The 20,664-nt window shown below is 35.6% G+C and overlaps 1 protein-coding gene across 31 annotated transcripts in view; it reads left to right on the plus strand.

Moving 5' to 3' along the window:
• Elavl2 (ELAV like RNA binding protein 2) overlaps nucleotides 1-20,664 on the plus strand; it is a 176,477-nt gene that overhangs the window by 83,366 nt on the left and 72,447 nt on the right. For 30 of the 31 annotated variants that reach the window (XM_087183830.1, XM_087183832.1, XM_021252929.2 and 27 more), the window contains one exon: nucleotides 371-614. In XM_087183830.1, coding sequence (XP_087039956.1) covers nucleotides 371-614 — 244 coding nt within the window. The remainder of the gene's footprint in view (nucleotides 1-370; nucleotides 615-20,664) is intronic. The other variant, XM_013069761.3, reaches the window with a different exon arrangement.

Below are 20,664 nucleotides of genomic sequence, written 5' to 3' on the forward strand. Positions count from 1 at the left end.
TAAGCATTTTTATTTTCTAATATGATTTTTAGTCAGGCCTTAAGTATTTGCTCTTTGGTACTAAATTTCCTTGTCTGTGGACCCTGCAGGTGAGTGAGGATATGTGAGTAGACCCAGAAAATGATTTGAGAAAAATGTTTTAGGGTTTAAATTGTGTTTGTGCATGCATAGAATATGTATGTGAAAGTATAATAGTAATTTAAAGTTGAATAGTTTAATAAAAATTTGCATAGGTGTTGCGCTTCTTTTTGAAGCTTTGTTATAATTTCAGCAGAATGACATATTTAGTGACAAGTGTTTAAACTCTTGGATGGACTCTAATAGGTTGTGAAATATGAATTCTGACATTTCTTATTTTCTCTGTTTTTAGCAGGTAATTGCTGCCATGGAAACACAACTGTCTAATGGACCAACTTGCAATAACACAGCCAATGGTCCAACCACCATAAACAACAATTGCTCCTCACCAGTTGACTCTGGGAATACAGAGGACAGCAAGACCAACCTAATAGTCAACTACCTTCCTCAGAACATGACACAGGAGGAACTAAAGAGTCTTTTTGGGAGCATTGGTGAGATAGAGTCCTGTAAACTTGTAAGAGACAAGATTACAGGTATGTAGTTTTATGTAGATGACTCATATTTAAAGATATGGTTATATTTTCATATAAGATGATGTTTTAAGTATGAGAAAATAGTTTACTACTTGTAAAGCATTCATTGCTGCAGTTTCATACATCTAAATTTTTTGTTACTATTATTAGCAGAATATAACTCAGTTTTGAGAGTCTTAAGTTTTCCTTTGAAAGCATAAAATATTTGGGGACTATATATTGTAAGTACACTTCACTCTGAGCTGGATAACATCTTTGGAGAATGAGTATCTGAGGTAGCAAGTGTCGTGATAACCTTTCATGTTTAGTTCTTGTGAGCTTGCATAATTGTACATTTGAGTAGTGAACTATAAGGAGAATATTGTATTTGGGAGGCAGGTACCCTTTTAAAGGCTCTTTCCCTCAAATCACTAGTCTTTCTTTTTATACATAATAAAGAGAATGAGTATCCCTCTTATAAAAATAAGAATGAAATGATGATCAGTTTGCCCTTGGTGATCATATAATTTGAATATTTGGTAGTTGAAAATCTCCTTAATAGTTTTTAAAAATTTGACTAAATTTTTAGAGTAAGTCAAAATCTAATTGAGGATCATATTCTTAGGATAGAAGGGTTAACATTTCCTACAAGAATTTTTAAAGTAAAATGTGTAAAGCTAAATGTACACAGATCCCATGGATATTTCATTTCATTGTTAATTTTGAGAGGTGGTTTATAGTCAGTTGCTTTCCTTAGATTATTAACCAGAAATACTAAATATTTGAAATGAGTTAAAGATCCTTAAAAAACAATGTGAATAGCTGGGGATTTAGCTCAATGGTTCCAGTGCCTGCCTCACAAGTGCAAGGTCCCGAGTTCGATCCCCGGTACCAAAAAAAAAAAAAAAAAAAAACAACGTGAAGAATGGGACCAGGAGCCTGAACTCTTTAACTAGCATGTGACTGTTGAACTAGTCAGCTCTTGGCTTCTGGTTTCCCTTAGTAAAATGAGGTACGATGCAAAAGAGAGCATCATTTTGGAGATCAGTCATACTGGGGATCAATTCTAAGGTCGAGTTGGATTTCTCCTGAGATACTTCTAGCTGTTTTTATAATCAAGGCCCCAGGGCTCATTCTCTCCAAGCTCTCCAAGTAAGTTCATAGAGCCAGCACCTTGGGCTTGGCCTGTCTTATTTCCATAAACTACAGATTTTAATCACTGAGAGAATTCTTTGAAATCAAATAAAAACTCACTGTCATGTATCCATACTGATAATTATATTTTAGGTAATTATGTTGTTTTAGTGTTCACCATGATAGCAGGAAGGTACTTATGTTGAACACTGAATCAGACGAATGAGATTTTTCATTTTCTTTTCTAAAATGAAGGTGAGCAGCATTTGTGAAATTTGTAAAGAAACAGCCTTTGAAGATTTGGAAAAGGTAGAGAACAAAAGGCACTTATGTCTCCATCCTGATACTGGATTTTATCTTTTAATTTTTTTTTTAGCAGAACATGTGAATTTTGTACCCTCTTTTTATAAATGATAAAGCATGATGGCATGAAGGCTGTGACATAAATGATGTGATTTCTGGTTTGATTGCTTAATAGTCATCCCATTAAAGGATAAAGATACTCGAATAGCACATAAAAATCACATTCCTTTTTTTATGATATTGGGAATGGTAAATGAAAATATTAAATTGTGCATGTTTGGGCAGTTGCCATGGTAAATCCCTCATAGATTTACAACTCGTACCTGTGGCCAGACTTGTATTATCTTTCTCTTCTATAAACCTTTTACTGGTACTTATGTGGAATGATGGGATACATTTGAGTTCTGCGTCTTCACACCCTTTGTTTTTCTGGCTTTTGTGTGGTAATACTAGTATGTAATAGAAACAAATAGGTCTCCTGAGATGAACATATGCTGGAAAAACTGCATTAGTATTTGTCCGTTTTTTCCACACACACACACACACACCGCCCCCATCTCCACCTCATGTTTTTCAGTCAGGGGGCTGTAATGAAGATTTACACTATGATACAGTTTATGTTAAAATATCCAGTAAGCAAGTAGAATATCCAGGAAATTCCACGATGGGCATCAGAGTTAAAAGATGTTTTCTGAGCTTTGTGAAATCGTCATGATCATTCCTTATAATAGGTGCCCCATTGACAGATAAGTTTGAGAAATGCTACATTCTATAGTTCTCTATTTAAGATTCACACACCAGATCATCTATCTGCATATTAAGAACTATGAAAAATTCTGCAGTAAAGCAAACTTAATTAACAGTTTCCCAGTCTTTTTTGATCATAGAATCCCTTTGGAGGCATATCTCCCTGACACTGGATCACTACTGTGAACTGATAAAAACTCTTGAAATCAGTTTGATCCCCAGTACCAAAAAAAAAAAGCTCTTGAAATCACTTACCTGGTTGTCAGTGTAATTTGAAATTGTTCCTTAACCTGATCAGATCAATAAAATATGAGCATGTTCATAAAAAGAATGTCATGATAAATATAAATTAAAAGATGAATAGGCAAATCTGAATACTGTGCTCCTCTGCTTATAAACTGGTTTTGATTTGGACCATGGAAATCATATTTGTAATAAGTTAAAATGGCTTTCAGAAGCATCTAACTCATTTAGCCACAAGCATAAATTGCCTTAAGACATTTTAAATTGTGATTGTCTTAGTAAATATTTTAATTGAACAGACTGAGTCCTAAGTGGTTGTACTTTGTAAAGTAGGCATATCTCTTTAAGATATATTAACCCAGCTCTAGACAGGATTTGGACTATGACCCATAGAGTTCAACGAAAGCCATATTGTGCATTTTCTCAGTCCATAATTTAGAGGTAGGTCAGAATTTTTTGTCCCCGTCTAATTATCTGATTCGGGAGTGATTGGGCCAGAATTTTGTGGTCTGATTTTGTAGGAACATGGGCAGTAATTGGGTTTTAGAGAAACTGGAGTAAATCTTCAGGAAGATTTGAAATCCTTCCTGTTTACTTTTCTTAAATTTTATTGATTAAGTAGAAAATGATATCTCAAGTACAAACATATCTACTTGGGACACGACGTGCCTCTTTCCTAAGTCCTAGAAGAGAGCATAGATAATTTTTAGACTGTTAGTGTTAGCACATTAATGTCACTATTCTTGGTTGCTTTTTATATTTTTTTTTATTTTGGTACTGGGGATCGAACTCAGGACCTTGCACATGTAAAGCAGGCTGTGGAACCACTGAGCCAAATCCCTGGATCCAATGTCACTATTTTGATAGAATGAGGAGTGGAGAGGTATGTTAGGAAATGCCTTTAGAAGCATATACAGTAACCTTTTTTTCTAGCCTACATTCTATTTGTTGTTTTTCTCTTTGGGCTTGTGCTCAGCTTTATGCTTTAGGCTATTTTCTGTCTTTAAGCATCCATCATGTGAAGCCACTGCTGTTTGCACAGTGTAGCTGACATTGGTCCATCTCTTTGAGTTCTCAAATGCACTTCAGAGTTGTTGACCCTACTGCTGCATTCTAGAATAGTGATATCGATTTTTTGATATAAGGAATGAATAGTAGAACATTAGAGCCAGAAAAGCCCTAGAGGTAACCTTATCCAAACCCTTCCCCTTCTAACAAACAAGTGATTGGAGGGCCAGGCTTGTGAAATGACTAGTCCAAAGCCACACAGCTCTTAAGTATGGAACAGTGACCAGAATTCTGATTTTCTGATTCTTTGGGTTTTTTTTGGTACCGGGGATTGAACTCTGGACCTTGTGCTTGTGAGGCAGGCGCTGGACCCACTGAGCTAAATCCCCAGCCCTGGTTTTCTGATTCTTTACCTGGATGTTTGCTCTTTACTTCTTGTTGGTGGCAAGACCTCACTCTGAACATTGAGCTCAAAACAGGAATTTATAGTCAGACATAGAAGTACTTCAGGGCTGCCATGGGGACATCTTTTGGTGAGTGTCTTTGTTTGAAGGGGAGCGGATGATTTTTGAGGTCAAGGACTGGAGGATACATAAAATGAATACAAGCATCCATGCTTCTCTAGAAACATAATCTGTGCTTGTGAACTTGGTTATTTTAGCCCAGTGATTTGCAAATCTGGCAGCACATCTTTACCTAAGGTAGTTAAAAAGCAAACAAACCCCCCAAAACAGATCCTAGACACCTTGAGAAGAATCTGTTAGCTCCACAGATGACTTTGAAGCCCCTGCAGTTTTTCTGAATCACTCTTGAAGTGTGGCCACAAGGGTACCTAAGTTGGAATCACTTATAAAGATGGTTGCCAGAAATGGGCCTGTCCAGACCTACTAAATGAGAATCTTTGTGAGTTTCAGTGTTCTAGATTCCTGGGAGTAGCCCATACCTTTTTTTTTTTGTAGTACCCAGGATCGAACCCAGGACCTTGTGCTTGCGAGGCAGGCACAGAGCCAGTGAGCTAAATCCCCGGCCTTACCCATACTTTTTTGGAATGATTTTGAGGGAGATGAAGCCCGAGACTTCCAGGTGTAGATGTTTTGATTTTGGGTGGATGGGAGAGGTGCTGTAGCTGCAGTGTCTTATGTCTGTAGCAAGCCTGAGTTTCAAGATCTGTCTCCTCCTAAGCATTGGTCCCTGATAAGTTAATTTCTGGGGATCAAGACCAGAAATGTTGAGTTTAAAAGTCAACTAGTCTGTGTCTTTACTGACCTCCTGACCTGTCCCTGAGAGGATGTGTGTCTGTGTAATTAGTTTATCAAAACTGCAGGATAGATTTTTCTGTCATGACTGTTTTTCCTTTCTTCTAAAAGAAAGACTAGAGAATTATTTAATGACCTTGGGCAATGAGTGTTACTTGTTTTATCTTGGTGTGAGGTTTCACTCTTACTCTCTGAATTGTTTGAGGTGAGTCCTGTGTTGACCTTGTTAGCTATCAGCTAGAAGCTTTCATACGAAAGGAAAAACAAAAACCAAAGCAGACTAAATATACAAAATATAAACTCCAGGGTCCCTGAGGAGGCTTCACAGATATTGATTCCCTGTGAGCAAGGTAGTGCTTTGCATGGTAACCAAGGCTTCCTTGTTTTTTGCTCTTCAGGGGTAGTGTAGTGAAAATCTTTCTTTATATGAAGGGGGTTAGCTTCCTGGGAATTTTAAGCTAGTTTTGATCCTTATTGATTCTGTTTGAATATTATGAATTGTAAACATTTTAATGGTTCAAGATTCTCCCCTCTTTTTTTTTTTTTGGTACCCGGGATCGAACACAGGACCTTGTGCTTTCGAGGCGGGCGGTGGAACCACTGAGCTAAATCCCCGGCCCTCTCCCCTCTTTTTTAAACAAATAACAGTTTTAACTCCTTAGGATTGAAGTACATAAATGGTATTTTATTAGTCTAATGGATGCCTTCAAATTTAATAGTATTCATTTGTTGTGATGAAGTCAGTCATAGTGAACACAGGCTGTTTTGATGAACATTAATTTTAAAATACTCTTCTGTATGTCAGTCACAATCTGAAGCCAACCTGTTAGGCATCCATAGTATCAAGAGATCAAGAATTCTGAGTCTTGCAGACAAGTAGTTGAAAACAGCAGGGTGGTTGGGTGAGTGGGCAAATGGATGGGTGGTAACTTAATAAACCCTTTACTTTGCAGACTCTGTGTGCTATCTAATCAGAAAGATGGTAGAAAGCTGTGTATGTTCAGAAGTTTGTAGGAAATATAAATTGGCTGCTCAGAGTTAAATGCTTTGGTCCTCTCTTGAGTAAGATAGGTTTGAATTTATATTTAGATTTTAGTGGCTAAAGTGAAATTTGTGTGGAGTTTATGGAACCCCTAATGCAAGTTTGAAATATCTATGAGAGATATGAAGTGCCAGAGAAACTTTGTGTTATCAGTATATCTTTGGCTAATTATTTTTCCATTGCACCATTTTCTAAAGGTCATAGTTAATCATTTAAAAATTTGATGCTACCACCTGTAGAAGCTTTTCATAAAATTGTGTAAAAAGACTTGAATTCTTCTAGGTTCTTTTTTAAAAATTTGAACTGAATATTTTAATAGAACAATTTCAGTGTCAGTGTCAATTAGTTTAGATAGAATATTCCAGGATAATTAAACTAGAAATTTATAAAATTTAAGAAATCAAATATAGTTTTTTACCATTTTCAAAGAGGGAAAACTTCCTCTATTCTGTTAGGTGTTAAGTATCTAAGGACCTGAAAATTAAACAAAAGGCCAATTAGTTGGAGAAAAGCACAATATTTATTAATATGTCACATGCTGTGGAGTTCACAGAAATGAAACTCACAGAAGTAAAATTGAGAGCTTATATAACATTTTAACAAAGGAAAATTTTGGACTTTGAAGAACAAGTTAAGGGAAGTGCTCAGGAAATATATGGAGAAAACTAATGAAAGAGATATTTTAGCAAGGTTTATTTATGCAGATTCATAGTCTGTACCTTATCTCTAATGATAAGTCATTCTCCCCTTATTGGTCAGGAAGGGGAGACCCCTTCACATGAGGAATTTATGCTCTCTTTTTGGACAAAAAAAGGGAAAGCAGAGAACTTTTCTTGTATCTCATCATTCTCATTTGACTTCAGTTTAAAATAATATACCAAAGTGAAATGTATGAAAGGAGCATATTCTGGACCACTTCGCCAAGAAATTAACTCCCAATTAGCTAATTTACACAGAGCAGCCACACTTTTATTGATGATAATGAAACTTTAGGGCTAGTTCTTAGGAGTAGAATACATTTATTGTGAGGATACAGAAAAGTTTGAAATACAGCCATTCTTGATTAATTGGTAGATCATCTGACTTTAATTTTCTTCATTTCTTAATGTTCATATTTCTGTTTATATAATTTATTCCTTTGAAAGAAAGTATAAAATGAAATATGTGCAACTTCCAGGACCAGGCTATGGAGCTTTCCAAGAACTTTTAGGGAGTATTATTTATTGAGAAAATGAGATTGAGTTCATGAAGTAACTGAGGATTGACAGTTTTGACTTTGTGTTTTCTTGGCTGTTATCTTCTAGAGTAAGACTTCTAGAATGATAGTTGTCTTATTAATAGTTTAGGAATATAATCTTTAGTTTAACTTTATTACTTTGTAATTTGATAGAAAGCACAAATTTTATTAATGTGTTTTAACTTACAAAAAATAAAAACAGTTGTCTTGCAAGGATTTTTAAGTAGGGCATGAGTGCATATGTTTCCTATTAAAGACCTTTGGAGTTTGTTTTTGGTGTGGGGAGTAGTCTTTGCTTACTTTTGCTTCAGAAGACTGAGTGGAGAATTAAACTCATTCTCAGTTTTTTAAGTGGATGTCAAAGTAATGATGGAAAATGTAGATGAGAAAGATTTGAACTGAAATGAGAAAAAATAAAAGAACAGCTAAATTTTAATACGGAACTCCTAAATTATTTTTTTGTAATCTGTGGAATGTTAGTCCTTATTTTTCCTCAGGTATGAAATTGAGTTATCCTCATTCCCCCACTTTCATAATGTGCGCTACAAAATCAAACAGTTTTATTCTTTAGCTACTTTATTTTTTCACTGTCTTAGCACTAGTCTTTTTAAAAAAATTTTCTGTGTAGATTCTGAATAAAGTGAACCATTTTTGTTTAGTACCTGTTGGAACAAAGCTGTGCTTTAGGATTTGGCAGATTCTTTTGGACTTGTTTTAAGCCAATTGACTTTCATTTGAGTACACTGCTGCTACTGAATTTTGAGAGCTGTGGAAACCCTCAAAGCATACCTTTCCAACTAAAAAGATCAACTTTTTACTTGTAAGCATCATTTGATTTGTCAGGTATACACAGTGGTTTAATTGGCATGTTTTACTCTTTAAAGTTTTAAAATGTCACTATTTCGATACCATTGAACACCCTTTTTATTGGGAATTGTATCTATAATCAGATATTTTTTGAAAGACTCTAAGCAGCAGAATAGCATTTGGTAGCTCTATCAAGCATCATGTAGAAACAGATCCTCAGACTGACTTTTTTTTCTCAAATTTCTTATGCATCATCTTTTGTTACCAATTAAGGGGTGATAATTCGGTATCATTCCAACTTAAAACAAGATTCCCAGGATGCTTATGCATCCTTTAAGGAAAGAAAAATATAATGTGGCAGTATTTAATTTAAGCTGTATTTGAGTTCTTTATTGTCACAAGAATGGTCATGATGGAGTGCTATTATTTATCTACTATTATCACCCTTCTGTATGCTAGGGTTGTTTCTAGTGAGATTAACATTGAAACAAAATGTCTAGTGCCTGATGAGTACTAGTTTTAGCATAGGAAAAGTAATTATTATACTTGGGTCAAAATCCGGCATTGCCACTTACTGGTACTTGTTTTGTGGTCTTTGTTCAAACTGTTTGACTCTGGACTTCACTTTCTTCCATGAAGTACTGAATACACAGTGTTGACTCCTCTCCTAGTCTATTCTTTACTAGTTAATATTTGTGAAGTCTTGTGACAGTTACAGCTTTTTCTTTTCCTTAGGTAAATCAGCATTTGGTGAAACATCTCCAAGTAAATATATTGTCTAGAATTCTTATTTTCTCATGTGATGAGGGGAGAATGTAAAGCTAATCTTCTGTCCTTTACTAGGCGATTTGACCACCATGGTTGGTTTTGTAGGGGTGGGACAAAGCAAAAATAGGAAGTAAAAGTCAAAACTTGGGAGTCCAGAAAGATAATTGAGGGTGTTACACTAGCCTGTGTGAACTTTTTGGTCTATGTGATATTGTGTACGTGTTTTTCAGAATGAATTTGCTTGACTTAAAACATGAAGGCATTCTTAGCTGAGCTTCCCCCGTGGGGTATTATTGGCCTTGGAAGTTCAGCAAGTTGTTAAATTTAGCTGTGAAGTATTGACTAGATAAAACACTAACTGTGGTTTATGTGTGCTTTTATTGACATCTTCGTTAAAATGAATATCCCTTTAATATAAATTGAAAATACTGTTGCTAAATATTCCAGTTCATCAATTAAGATGTTCAAGTAGAAGAATACAGAGAATGCTGTGTGTGGATGTTAAGGAGCCCATTATTCTGCAGTGTTAGCAGATCAGAGGACTTAGGAAAAACTGTTCTTTTTTTCCTTTTGATATACTCATTGAAAACATTTAAAGCACTGCTTCATTTAGTAATCACAGATTTTACAGATTTCAGTTTATGTGGGGGTGGGGGGCCATTTCCATGAGGGCATGGTTAACTTAGCAGATGCAGTTTTACATCTTGTTTTCCTTTTTTGTTAAATCCTTATGCATATTGTGAATTAGGATTTATTTTTAGCTCTTAATGAGTTCTTTTCTCAGCATTGTGCTTTTTGTTGGAACTCTGTTTTCTACATAATGCTTTGCTTTTGAAGAGTGTATATAGCTTACAAGTCCTGTATCCACTCTCTACCTTCAGTTCAACTAAAATTTACATTTCTTGATGTGAGTGATAGACTTGATTATTTATTACCTTGAATAGATAGATGGCAGTGATGCCCTTGATCCTTTATGCTCTCTTTGGTCATGAACTTTATCCCGAGAAAGTCAAATCCTCCTTTTAAATTAAAATTTAAGGGAGTTCTAGATGCATGTAAATAGGTAATCCAAAATTGTTGCTTTATTTTCATGGCCATTGGAGCCTGAGGGAACTGCTTTATTTTCTCACATTTTGATACTTTAAATCTAGTCTTATGGAGTTGGTCATTGACACTGTAGTCTCCAGGGTACTGTCTTCTGAATCATTTTTTCTGTGATACTAGTTCATGAAAGCTTTTTTTACATCGCTAAAATGAATTGTAGTTTCCTCTTAGTTCACTTTAAAAGACACCTAAATAGGCTGATTACGGTGTTTCAGATTAGTTGACATCTCTTCATACATTAAAAAAGGAATGCTCATACATGATGTCTCACATCTCTAAAATTCTGTAACTTTTCTTTGGTGAACCTAAGTACTAGCTTAGTTCTCCTTAAGCACAGTGCCAGGTGATTCTGCCCTCTATGGCACAGACAGCAAATACCTTCTTGGGCAGAATGACTTGGAATCAAGTATCTTTTTTTTTTTTTTTTTTTTTGGTACTGGGGATCAAACTCGGGTCCTTGTACTTGCTGGGCAGGCGGCGGCACCACTGAGCTAAATCCCTGTCCCGGAATCAAACATTTTAACTTGTTGCCCACAGCTTGAACCTCCGATGGTACGCATACACAACTGTCCTATTGAGAGGCTTGTACCACTGGTGGTAGAAATGAATCTAATCATCGTTATCAGTCTCTTTACTAGTAAAACTAATAAAAAATTATAAATGGATGAAATCTAGTTAGGCACTTGAATTACTGCCTGAATATAAATATTAATTCTATTCATACCAATTAAAAAGCATTACAATAATATATACATTTGTTTATTTCATTAAAAGAAATTTTTATATTCATGAATAGCTTATCAGTAATTCTCTAAATTTTAACATGGATATCTTACAAGTAACCCATTGCTGGTATACATACTATGCATTTAGAACTACTGTATCACACAAATGGGCTGTATTACAATTTTTTTTTTTACCATTTTAATGTTTTCCTTAAGGAACTGTAATATGATGTCTGGTCTGCTAAATCAATGCCTTTCCTTGCATTATTGTACTCAAAGACCCCCTGAGAAGTGGCACAAGCTGCCCGATAGGACAGTCATACACGGTACACTGGTGGTTCAGGCCAGTGGGAACGTTTGAATTCAAAACAGGGACCACCCACCAGTCAGACAGGAATTATAGCCCCATCATGAATGTGTTAAAATCTCAAGATATTAACTAGGCTTTTTCTTACTCTCTTGTGTTCTTAGTATTTCTAGGCCTTTATTTCAAGGGTAAGTCCCTTCATTCATGTTATAATAACATTAAAATATAAAATTAGCAATATCGATTTGTGTTTTATATCAGTTCATTTCTTTTAAGTGCTGGAAATCAGATACCTTGGCAAAAAAGGCATTGTAATATTGAAAGTACTATATGCCCCAATTTAATATTGTAGAACACTGAAAGTTGGAGTTGATGTGCTGTTTAAAAGCAGATATTTGATATTTTAGTTCTCTGAATGTTTATGGAAAACTCTGTTTGGACATAGCTGTCAGTCTAAGGGGTATGTCTAATGTTCCTTCCTGGCTTCTAGAACCAGAACATTCTAATGAGTATCTCATTTTCTTTATTGAGGAGTAAGATACTAAGGAGAATCTAAGTTTTGGGCATACAACTCCTAGGTAGTTTTAGATACTCACTGGTGTAGGCATCAAAAAAATAGAAGTGAGGCTTAGTTACGCTCCAGGTTGTATCAAAGCAGGTGTCAGGCCAAGTTCTGTCACACACACAGACACTTAGCAAGCTGGCCCCAAGCTATCCATAAACAGCTGTTTTGCAAGCTTGATAAAGTCCCAGTTATCTGTTCTTTTTTAGGTGCTTATCCCAGTTATCTGTTCTTTTTAAGGTACCTTAGATATTCACCTGAGGCTGACAACATCCTAAAGTTGGGATTGTATGTCCTGTGTTTGTATCATGCAAAAAAGAAATTGCTTTAAATAAAGGCTGGAACCTACTTCTATTTAATATTTAGGGATTCTAATCCATAAGGATAGAACTTTTTTGAATTAAACCATCTCAGATTCTTGTGCCCTATGTATACAAGGATGAGTAGTATCTGTAATTTAGCCCATCTACATGTCTTGAATATATTTAGTTTTACCAATAAGACCCCATTTCTGACACTGATTATACTAATTAACAGAACAAAACTCATTTTGACATCAAACTTAGAATCATGGAATAGTTAATTTCATGTCAAAATTAGCAGAGAATTGGTCGTTGATTTAGATGTGGATAGTAGATAGGCTTTTCCTAGTCACTTTTAGGTTTCAGTCCTTGTTTTATACTAGTAACAATGAGTGATCAAAATACACAGTGAATGCTTCAGTTGTTTATTACAGTAACATTATTTATTACATTGGTATTAATTCCCCTCAAAGTATTGCCCCTCAATTTAAACACACTTATCCCATTGTTTTTTGCCATTAAGAAACATTTCTAGAAGTCTTCTTTTATGTCTTTATGAGGTAAGATTAAAAATACATTGAATGTGGTTGCTACTAAGTGCCATCCAGTGGAGGGTCAGGCTCTTGAAAACATTATGGTATGTCTTCATCCACCTTATTCACCGAATCTGGCACTCACTGTTCAATTTCTTGATCTTCCTGAAGTCAAAATGACTGTGATAGGTAAATGTTTTAAATCCACTGAGAACATTGAGGCTGCCATAATTATCCAACTAAAGATGTTCATGAAAGAAGACTTTCAGAACTGCTTCAGAAAGTGGCAAGAATGGTGGGATAAGTGTGTTCAAAGTGAGGGAGAGTATTTTGAAGGAGAGTAATGGCAATGTGCCTTTTTGTAATATATTTTAAAAAATTTAAGCATTCACCATATTTGTTTTAGTTACAACCTGTATCTGCTCCTGGATTGTGCATTAATGATAGTGTGGTAGATGATCAGCCCTAGAATTAAGGCTTATATACTATGGGCTTTAAACCAAGGTCTACACCCATACCAAATTAAGGCTTATATAACATTACACTGAGTCATAACAAATTCTTAAATTTTTTATTGTGATAAAGTACACATAACATTAGATTTATCATCTAGAACACACAGTTCGGTGGCAGCAAGTACATTTACATTTGTGCAGCCATCACCATTACTGGTTTTCAGACCCTTTCATCATTTCAGACTCTACCTGTTAAACAATAATGCCCTACTTCCTACACCCCTCCTTTGGGCAACCTTTCTACTTTCTATAAATGTACTTTTTCTAGGTATCTCATAAAAGTGAATTCCTACAACATTTGGCATACTAAAGTATTTTAAAAATAAACTATAGTGATTGTTTCAAAATGTATTAAAATTTTCCTTTGAGCTGTAGCATCTTCTGTGTATTTTATTTTCCTTCATCTCCACATGACTATAGGAACCAACCCTTCCCATGGAATAAATAGCTTCTTTGTCTTCAAACTTAGTTATTGCTACTTTGCCCATAGAACATACCTCGTTAAAATACCAAGTTTGTGTGATATTATATTAGATTGCTGACTACTTGCCAGGGACTCTGTCTTGCCACTCTGCAGTTCTTCAGCAGTTTCAGGCTTATTTAATTCTTTTGGAAGTTGCCCCCAGTCTCTCACCAGTTGACCCTAATGGCAGCTTACCTGGAGGAAGAGGCAGTGGCTTGCACACACGAGATTCAGGAGAACCCAAGTAGTTTTGCTTGCCAAGAGTCTCTCCTGCCTTCATTTTTTTTTTTTTTCTACTTCCGTTTTTTGGAGTGTTAGAGCATTCGGGAGTGTATGGAGTCTCAGGACACTGCAATATCCCCCAGACTTCCTTCTCTTTATGTTGCTTGAGCCCTATCTCTGCTGAGAACTTGATAAAAAATCCTAGCAGAAAGTCATTCCTCAGGAGGAGGAGCTAAAGAGGGAAAGGTAGGAATTCCTTCCTGTAGTTTCAGTTCTCATTTTACCCTGTTTTTCTATTTTGCTTCCACTCATTTCTCAAAAAAAAAAAAAAAAAAAATCCCACGAAAATAGCAGTCAATCAACCGAACCAACCCACAGAGTGGAGCCATTTCTTTTTATACACCACAGGAATAATTACTGTAGTTAAAGAAAAATTAAGTGTTTTCCTCAAGTAACTTTGGAAGGCAAATGCTGATATATGTTGAATTTAGATACAGGTGGTCTGCAGCCTGTTTCTGCCTTTACATCACTTCATATTGAGTTACTGAACAGAGCAGTCTTCATTTTAAATTTTAGGTCTTATATCTTGGCTTTCTGCCTTCTCTGTGGCATCAGCTAAATGCCTGGTGCCTGTAGGTGCATCTTTGCACTCTTAGTGACTATTATTTTCAAATGTTGGCTGTTGACACCTGTAAAGCAGTTGCATGTGTTGGGGCTTAACACAAAGCCTCCCCTGGATTGTATGAACTTAAAAACAATATAAAAGGGTACTGCTCCTCATGATCTTTTAAGAAATTAATTGTTTCAGTGTTGAGGGTTGAACTCAGGGCATTTCATGTGCTGAACATATGCTAAGCAATGCTCTACCATGTTGCTACACTCCTATGGTTAAGTTCTTAATTCAAGTTTATTATTGTAGACTTATTTTTTTTCCCACTGCTTACTTTCCCTTGTATCTATGAGAAGCCTCTTTCTTTATTTTGGTACCGGGAAATCGAACTTGGGACCTTATGCTTGCAAGGCAGGTGCCGGAACCACTGAGCTAAATCCCCGGCCGAGTAGCCTCTTAATGGGATGAGGAAGAGGATCTGCCCGTGAAACTCTAAGGTCTTGTCTGGTAACAGTAGTAAAGATGACTCGAGCTTACTCTGTTGCTTGGCAGCCTGTGTCTTAAGATTTTTGGGTGTGCTGGAGCCTATCAGCCACTGTTTCATTCCTGATGTCAAGTGGCTGAGACCATCAACAACAGTGATGTCCTGAGACAGAGCAAGTGTTTTTGAATGTTTCACCTCTATCTTTCAGTCTTCGTACAGAAACATTTGGTGATTTCCATTGCGTGTTGTGATGAAAGCCACTTTATCTGGTAGAAAAACAGGCTTACCCGTGAATGACCGCTACATTTATTGCTTCTGCCTAGTCATCATTTTATTAGTCCTTTGATGCCTAGCCACATGGGGACTAGGAGGTATTAAATTTGTGTTTCATATATTCAGTGGTATATATCATTATCCATTTTTCAAGTCTTCACTTCTCTTTGAAGAGATTTAAGTAAGTTGTGTTCTGTTTTTATTTACAGTATATTTATTCCTAACAAGTCAGTGATACCAAATCATAAGTGTGATTTTTTTTTTTTTTGTGCAAATGAATACAGTCAGCTGTACGTTCTTACCTTGCAAGCTGTGAAGATATTTGTATAAGTTTAAAGGAGTAGAATGAGATATCTATTTGGGTAGCTATAAGTGAAAATATGGTCGCTGGTAGGATAAGGGACAATATCACCAGGGTTTAGAAGACGATGCCGAAAATCTTTGCAGAAAATCTTAATTAGGTAATAGATTTTTATATTCACAAAACAAACTTCTTTTGGAAAATGTAAAAATGTTCCATAGCTCCTGGTCATTTAATTTGTGGTTTTAAAGAAATTTTTCATTTTCTTGTTTCCTTTCCTTTCTTTCTCTCTTTCTTTTTTTTTTCTTTAGTACCAGTGATCAAATTCAGGATTTTGCACTTGCAAGGCAGGCACGGTGCTACTGAGCTAAATCCCTGGCCAACTTTCTTCTTCTTTATGCTAGATGAAAGTGACAATGCAAATGAAGGAACAAGTTAGCTATGGTAGGGACCAATGGGATCAAGAGTCCTGGTAGATCCGTCAAGACTAGGAAGCCATTATGTCTTAGTGGTAAGATTTAAAATTTGACTAAGGGCAAGTAATTTGATAAAATTTGATATTTGAACTAGTTATATTGTAATTAACTTTTAGGGTTCCCTTCCATATATTCAGCCCAAAGTCTCGAGAAATGCCAAGAAAGAGAAGTTGTTCTGGGTTAATTTCCATTTTGTAATAGTATAAGGAATGACATTAAAATCATTTAGTAGCATGGAACAGTTAATTGAATCTAATATTTTTAATATAATTTTTCATATTATGGAGACTAGAGAAAAAAATTTTCCTTCTCCCTTTCAAAACAGTGCTGTTGATAGGCAGTCAATCTTTGAATCTTCACAGATCTTGGAGGTATCTAAAGTTTTAAAAATTTAATTAAATTAATTAATGTAGTTTTGGTATTGGGGGTTGAACCCAGGACCTTGCCCTTGCGAGGCAGGTGGTGGCACTATTGAGCTAAATCCTTGGCCCTTAAAGTTTTTTTTAATACATGTGTTAATCACAGTTATAGATGTAAGAGCATCTAAGCTCTGCTTCTTTTTTAGTATTGGATGTAACTTGGGGGGTGGGTATAGAGACTATAGGATAAAAAAAACCCTCCGGTATAATACATTGGGCTTTTGTGTTAAGATCCATTTCAGTGTTGTTAAGATTTGGGTCTAGATGTCCCCCCAAAGCCTCATGTAGTCATAGGCTTGATCTAGAGTGTATGAAGCTGGAATTGATTCATGATGCAATGCTAGGCTCAAGGGCACTAGGATTAAGGGTGTGAGTGCTACCTGGCCTGAGTAGTTTGAATAAGATGAAAGGGGCAGGGAGACACTGTTAACTCTCTTGTTACCTTTGGTGCCTTGTGTGTGACATGTTGTTTCTGCCCTGCCCTGCCTGTTTGTTGTCCCTGCCTTGAAATTGGCTGATTATGGACTGAAATCTCTACGAACTGTATGTAAGCCAAGTAAAACCCTTCCCCTTTAACTTCGGGTGTCTAGTATTTTGTCTCAGCAATGAGAGAAAAGTAACTAACACAAGTGAGTGTGATATATTTATTGTCTTACTAGAAAATATCTTGCTTGAAGAAAATAAGTTTAGTACAGTAATCTAAATATAAATGCATATTTTAATAGTGTCAGTGAGGGGAATATAGAATAAATACTTTCTAGGTTGTATTATATTTGGGAATAGGACTTGACTAGTAAGGAATCTGGTGGCATACCTAAGATATTTCAAGTTTTTCCCCATATAAGGAAAATCATTTTACAATATGTATTTGGTTCTCTTTTCCTTTATAAATAGCAAGGAAGAAATTGTCAGCAGCAAAATAGGAAACCTCTTGACACGAAAGGCTGTTGAATACAGGAATGAACTGAAAGACCAGTATTTAAGAAAGAAAACTTCATTTCTCTGAGTAGTATACTTGTAATTGAGTACCTAGCATTCTGTATAACATTGTAGAGTGTAGAAAGCTCTGTAACAAGACTGACTGTAACATAGGTCTGAATTTATGTATGAAACTTGGTAAGGGTAAGGCTGATGATCATAGAATCAAAGGGACAAGTATTAGAGAGCACCTTTAGCCTAGCTTTTTTATTCCCCCTTACAGATGAGATGTGATTTAACAGACCTGTTAACAGGTCTGAAGATCATAAGGCTATTCATTTAGCAGGAAACCTTAAACTTCTAGCTCTGTTTTCTTTTATGGGAGTACTCTCTGGTAGCAGAATGTACTCTTCTGATTCACCTGTCTTTGCCCTAATCTTGAAATGTGTTTGCAGAGTTGCCATGTAATGTAGCTCAAGTAGCTGAGAAGCTAGCTCTGTGTATAGAAGTTGCATCCCATGTCAGATAATTCTTAATATTATTTAATGTGGTGCCAGAAAAGCACAGCACCTTCCCCAAGAGAATAAACACTGTAAATAACTTGAGTAGCACCAAATGGAAGAAAGCATTTTTTCATTAAATATTTCATGTTTTCTGATGAATTAAAATTGAGTTGTTTGTGGATAAGACCTTTTTTATCCTCCACCATATCATAGATTCCTGGGTACATGTGGGAGGATGAAATGGTAGTAAGTTAAAATGATTATTTTTCTGTTTAGGTTCTTCCTGTTTCATGAAAAAGATGTATCCAGAAGTAAGTAGCAGCAGTGCTTGGGTGCACTAAGTTTCTAGGCATGGGATTTAAATACTTCACTGTTAATGTATTTTTTTTGAAGCAAAACATTTGATACATTTTAGATATACATAATGACAACATTCATCATAAGGAATTTGTACCTATACATGATATAGCTTGCTGCTGCTTTTTTTCCCATTTCCCTCCCCTCCCTTTGACCTCTTTTTCCCTCCTTATTTACAGAAGCTTTATTTCCATTGTTTGCTTCTATTCTCTTTTTTTGTCCCTTCTTTCCTTCCCCCCTACCCACTTCCTTGTTCTCCTTCTCATCTGAACATTTTCTTCCCATTTCCCAATATCTGTTATACAGTTTGGTTCTTATCTCCACTTTGAGTTTCTCACACCAGAGAAACAATGTAGTTTTTAAACGTGTGTCCCCAATTTATCTCACTTAAGAATATAGTCTCAAGGTGCATCCATTTAGCTAGAAATGTCTCAAGCTTATACTTCTTTATGGCAGAGTAGTACTCTATTGTATATATAAAAAAAACTCCTACATTTTCTTTATCCATTCATTGGTTAATGGGCCTTTGGGCTGTTTCCAAGATTTGGCTATTACAAACTGTACTGCCATAAACATGGGTGTGCATATATTACTGTGGTATGATGCTTTTAATTCTTTGAAGAAGATACTAAGAAGAATAGCTGGGTTAAATGGAACCTCTAATTTTAGTTTTTTGAGGAATGTCCACACGGAATTCAACAGTGCTTGCACCAGTTTGCACTCCCAACAACAGTGGAGCAGGGTTTCTTTTTCCCCACAGCCCCTCCCAACGTTTGTTACTGGTCAATTTCTTGGTAACAGCCATTCTTTCTGGAGTGAGATGAAGTCTCAGTGTTGTATTAATTTGCATTTCTCGAATGACCAGTGATGTTGAACATTTTTTCATATATTTATTTGCCATTTCTTCTGTTTCATCTGAGAAGTGTCTATTCATTACAGATTCCCATTTTTGGATTGAGTCTTTAAATTTGGGGGGGGGTCTGATTTTTTTGGGAGTCTTCATATTATTCTAGATATTATCCTGTGAGGAATAGCTGGTAAAGATTTTTTTTCAACTGTGGGTTGTCTCTTCACTTTGTAGTGTATTTTGCTGTGTAAAAGCTTTTTAATAAGATGATCCCATAGTTGATTCTTAGTGATATTTCCTGTTTGATCAGGATTTTGTTCATGAAGTGTTTGCCTACACCAGTGTCTTCAAGAGTTCAGCCTATTCTAACTTCTAGCAGATTTTGTTGTTTCTGTTTTAATATTTAGATCTTTGATCCATTTCCATTTTAGTTTAGTGCATGGTGAAAAATATGGGTCTAGTTTAATCTTTGGCATATAGAAAGCCAGTTTTTTCAGCACCATTTATTAAAGTGCCTATCTTTCTTCCAGTGAAGATATTTGGCTCTTTTGTCAAAGATAAGGTGGCTGAGTGTGTTTTGAGTTGTTTTTACATCTTCTAATCTGTTTCATTGATCCTTGGGTCTGTCTTTTTGCCAGTACTATGCTGTTTTTATCACAATAGCTTTGTAGTATAAATGCAAGTCAGGGATTGTAATGCCCCCTGCCTTACCTTTGTTGCCCAGAATTGCTTTTGCTATTCTAGGTATTTTCTGGTTCCAGATGAATTTTAGGATGGTTTTCTTTAATTCTGTGAGATATGCTATTGGTATTTTCATTGGAATTGCATTAAATCTGTGTAACAGATTTGGACATATGGCAATTGACACTATATTCATTCTTCCTACCCAAGAAAAAGGGATATTTTTTTCCATTTTCTGATGTCCTCTTCAGTCTCCTTTTTCAGAGTACCGTAGTTTTCCACGTAAAGATTTTTCCTTTCCTTGGTTATATTGATTCCTAGGTATTTCATTTTTTTGGATGCCATTGTGAAAGGAGTTGTTTACCTCATTTCTCTCTCAGTGAGTTTGTTATTTGTGTACAGGAATGCTATTGATTTTTGAGTGTTGATTTTGTATCCATCTATGCTACTGAATTTGGTTATTAAATCTAGAAGTCTTTTGGTGGAGTTTTTGGGGTCTTCTATATAGAGTATCATGTCATCTGCAAATAATGATAATTTAACTTCTTCCTTTCTTATCCTTATTCCTTTTATTTCTTTTTCTTGTCTAATTGCTTTGGCTAATGTTTCCAGAACTGTTCTGAATAAGAGTGGTGACAATAGACCTTTTTGTCTTATTCCCGATTTTAGAGAGAAAGCTTTCAGTTTTTGACCATTTAGTATGATGTTGGGTGTTGGTTTGCCATAGATGGCTTTTATCAGATTGAGATAAAGTCCTTCTATACCAAATTTCTGTAAGGTTTTTTTTTTTTTTTTTCAATCATGAATGGGTATTGAACCTTGTCAAATGTTTTTTCTGCATCTATGGTGAGGATCATATATTTTTTGTCCTTGGCTCTGTTAATATAGTGTATTACATTTATTGATTTGCATATGTTGAACCAT

Source organism: Heterocephalus glaber, unplaced genomic scaffold, assembly GCF_053883595.1.
Source record: "Heterocephalus glaber isolate CG9 unplaced genomic scaffold, H.glaber_assembly_v1.0 deba00001481, whole genome shotgun sequence".
In the NCBI taxonomy this organism is placed as follows: domain Eukaryota; kingdom Metazoa; phylum Chordata; class Mammalia; order Rodentia; family Bathyergidae; genus Heterocephalus; species Heterocephalus glaber.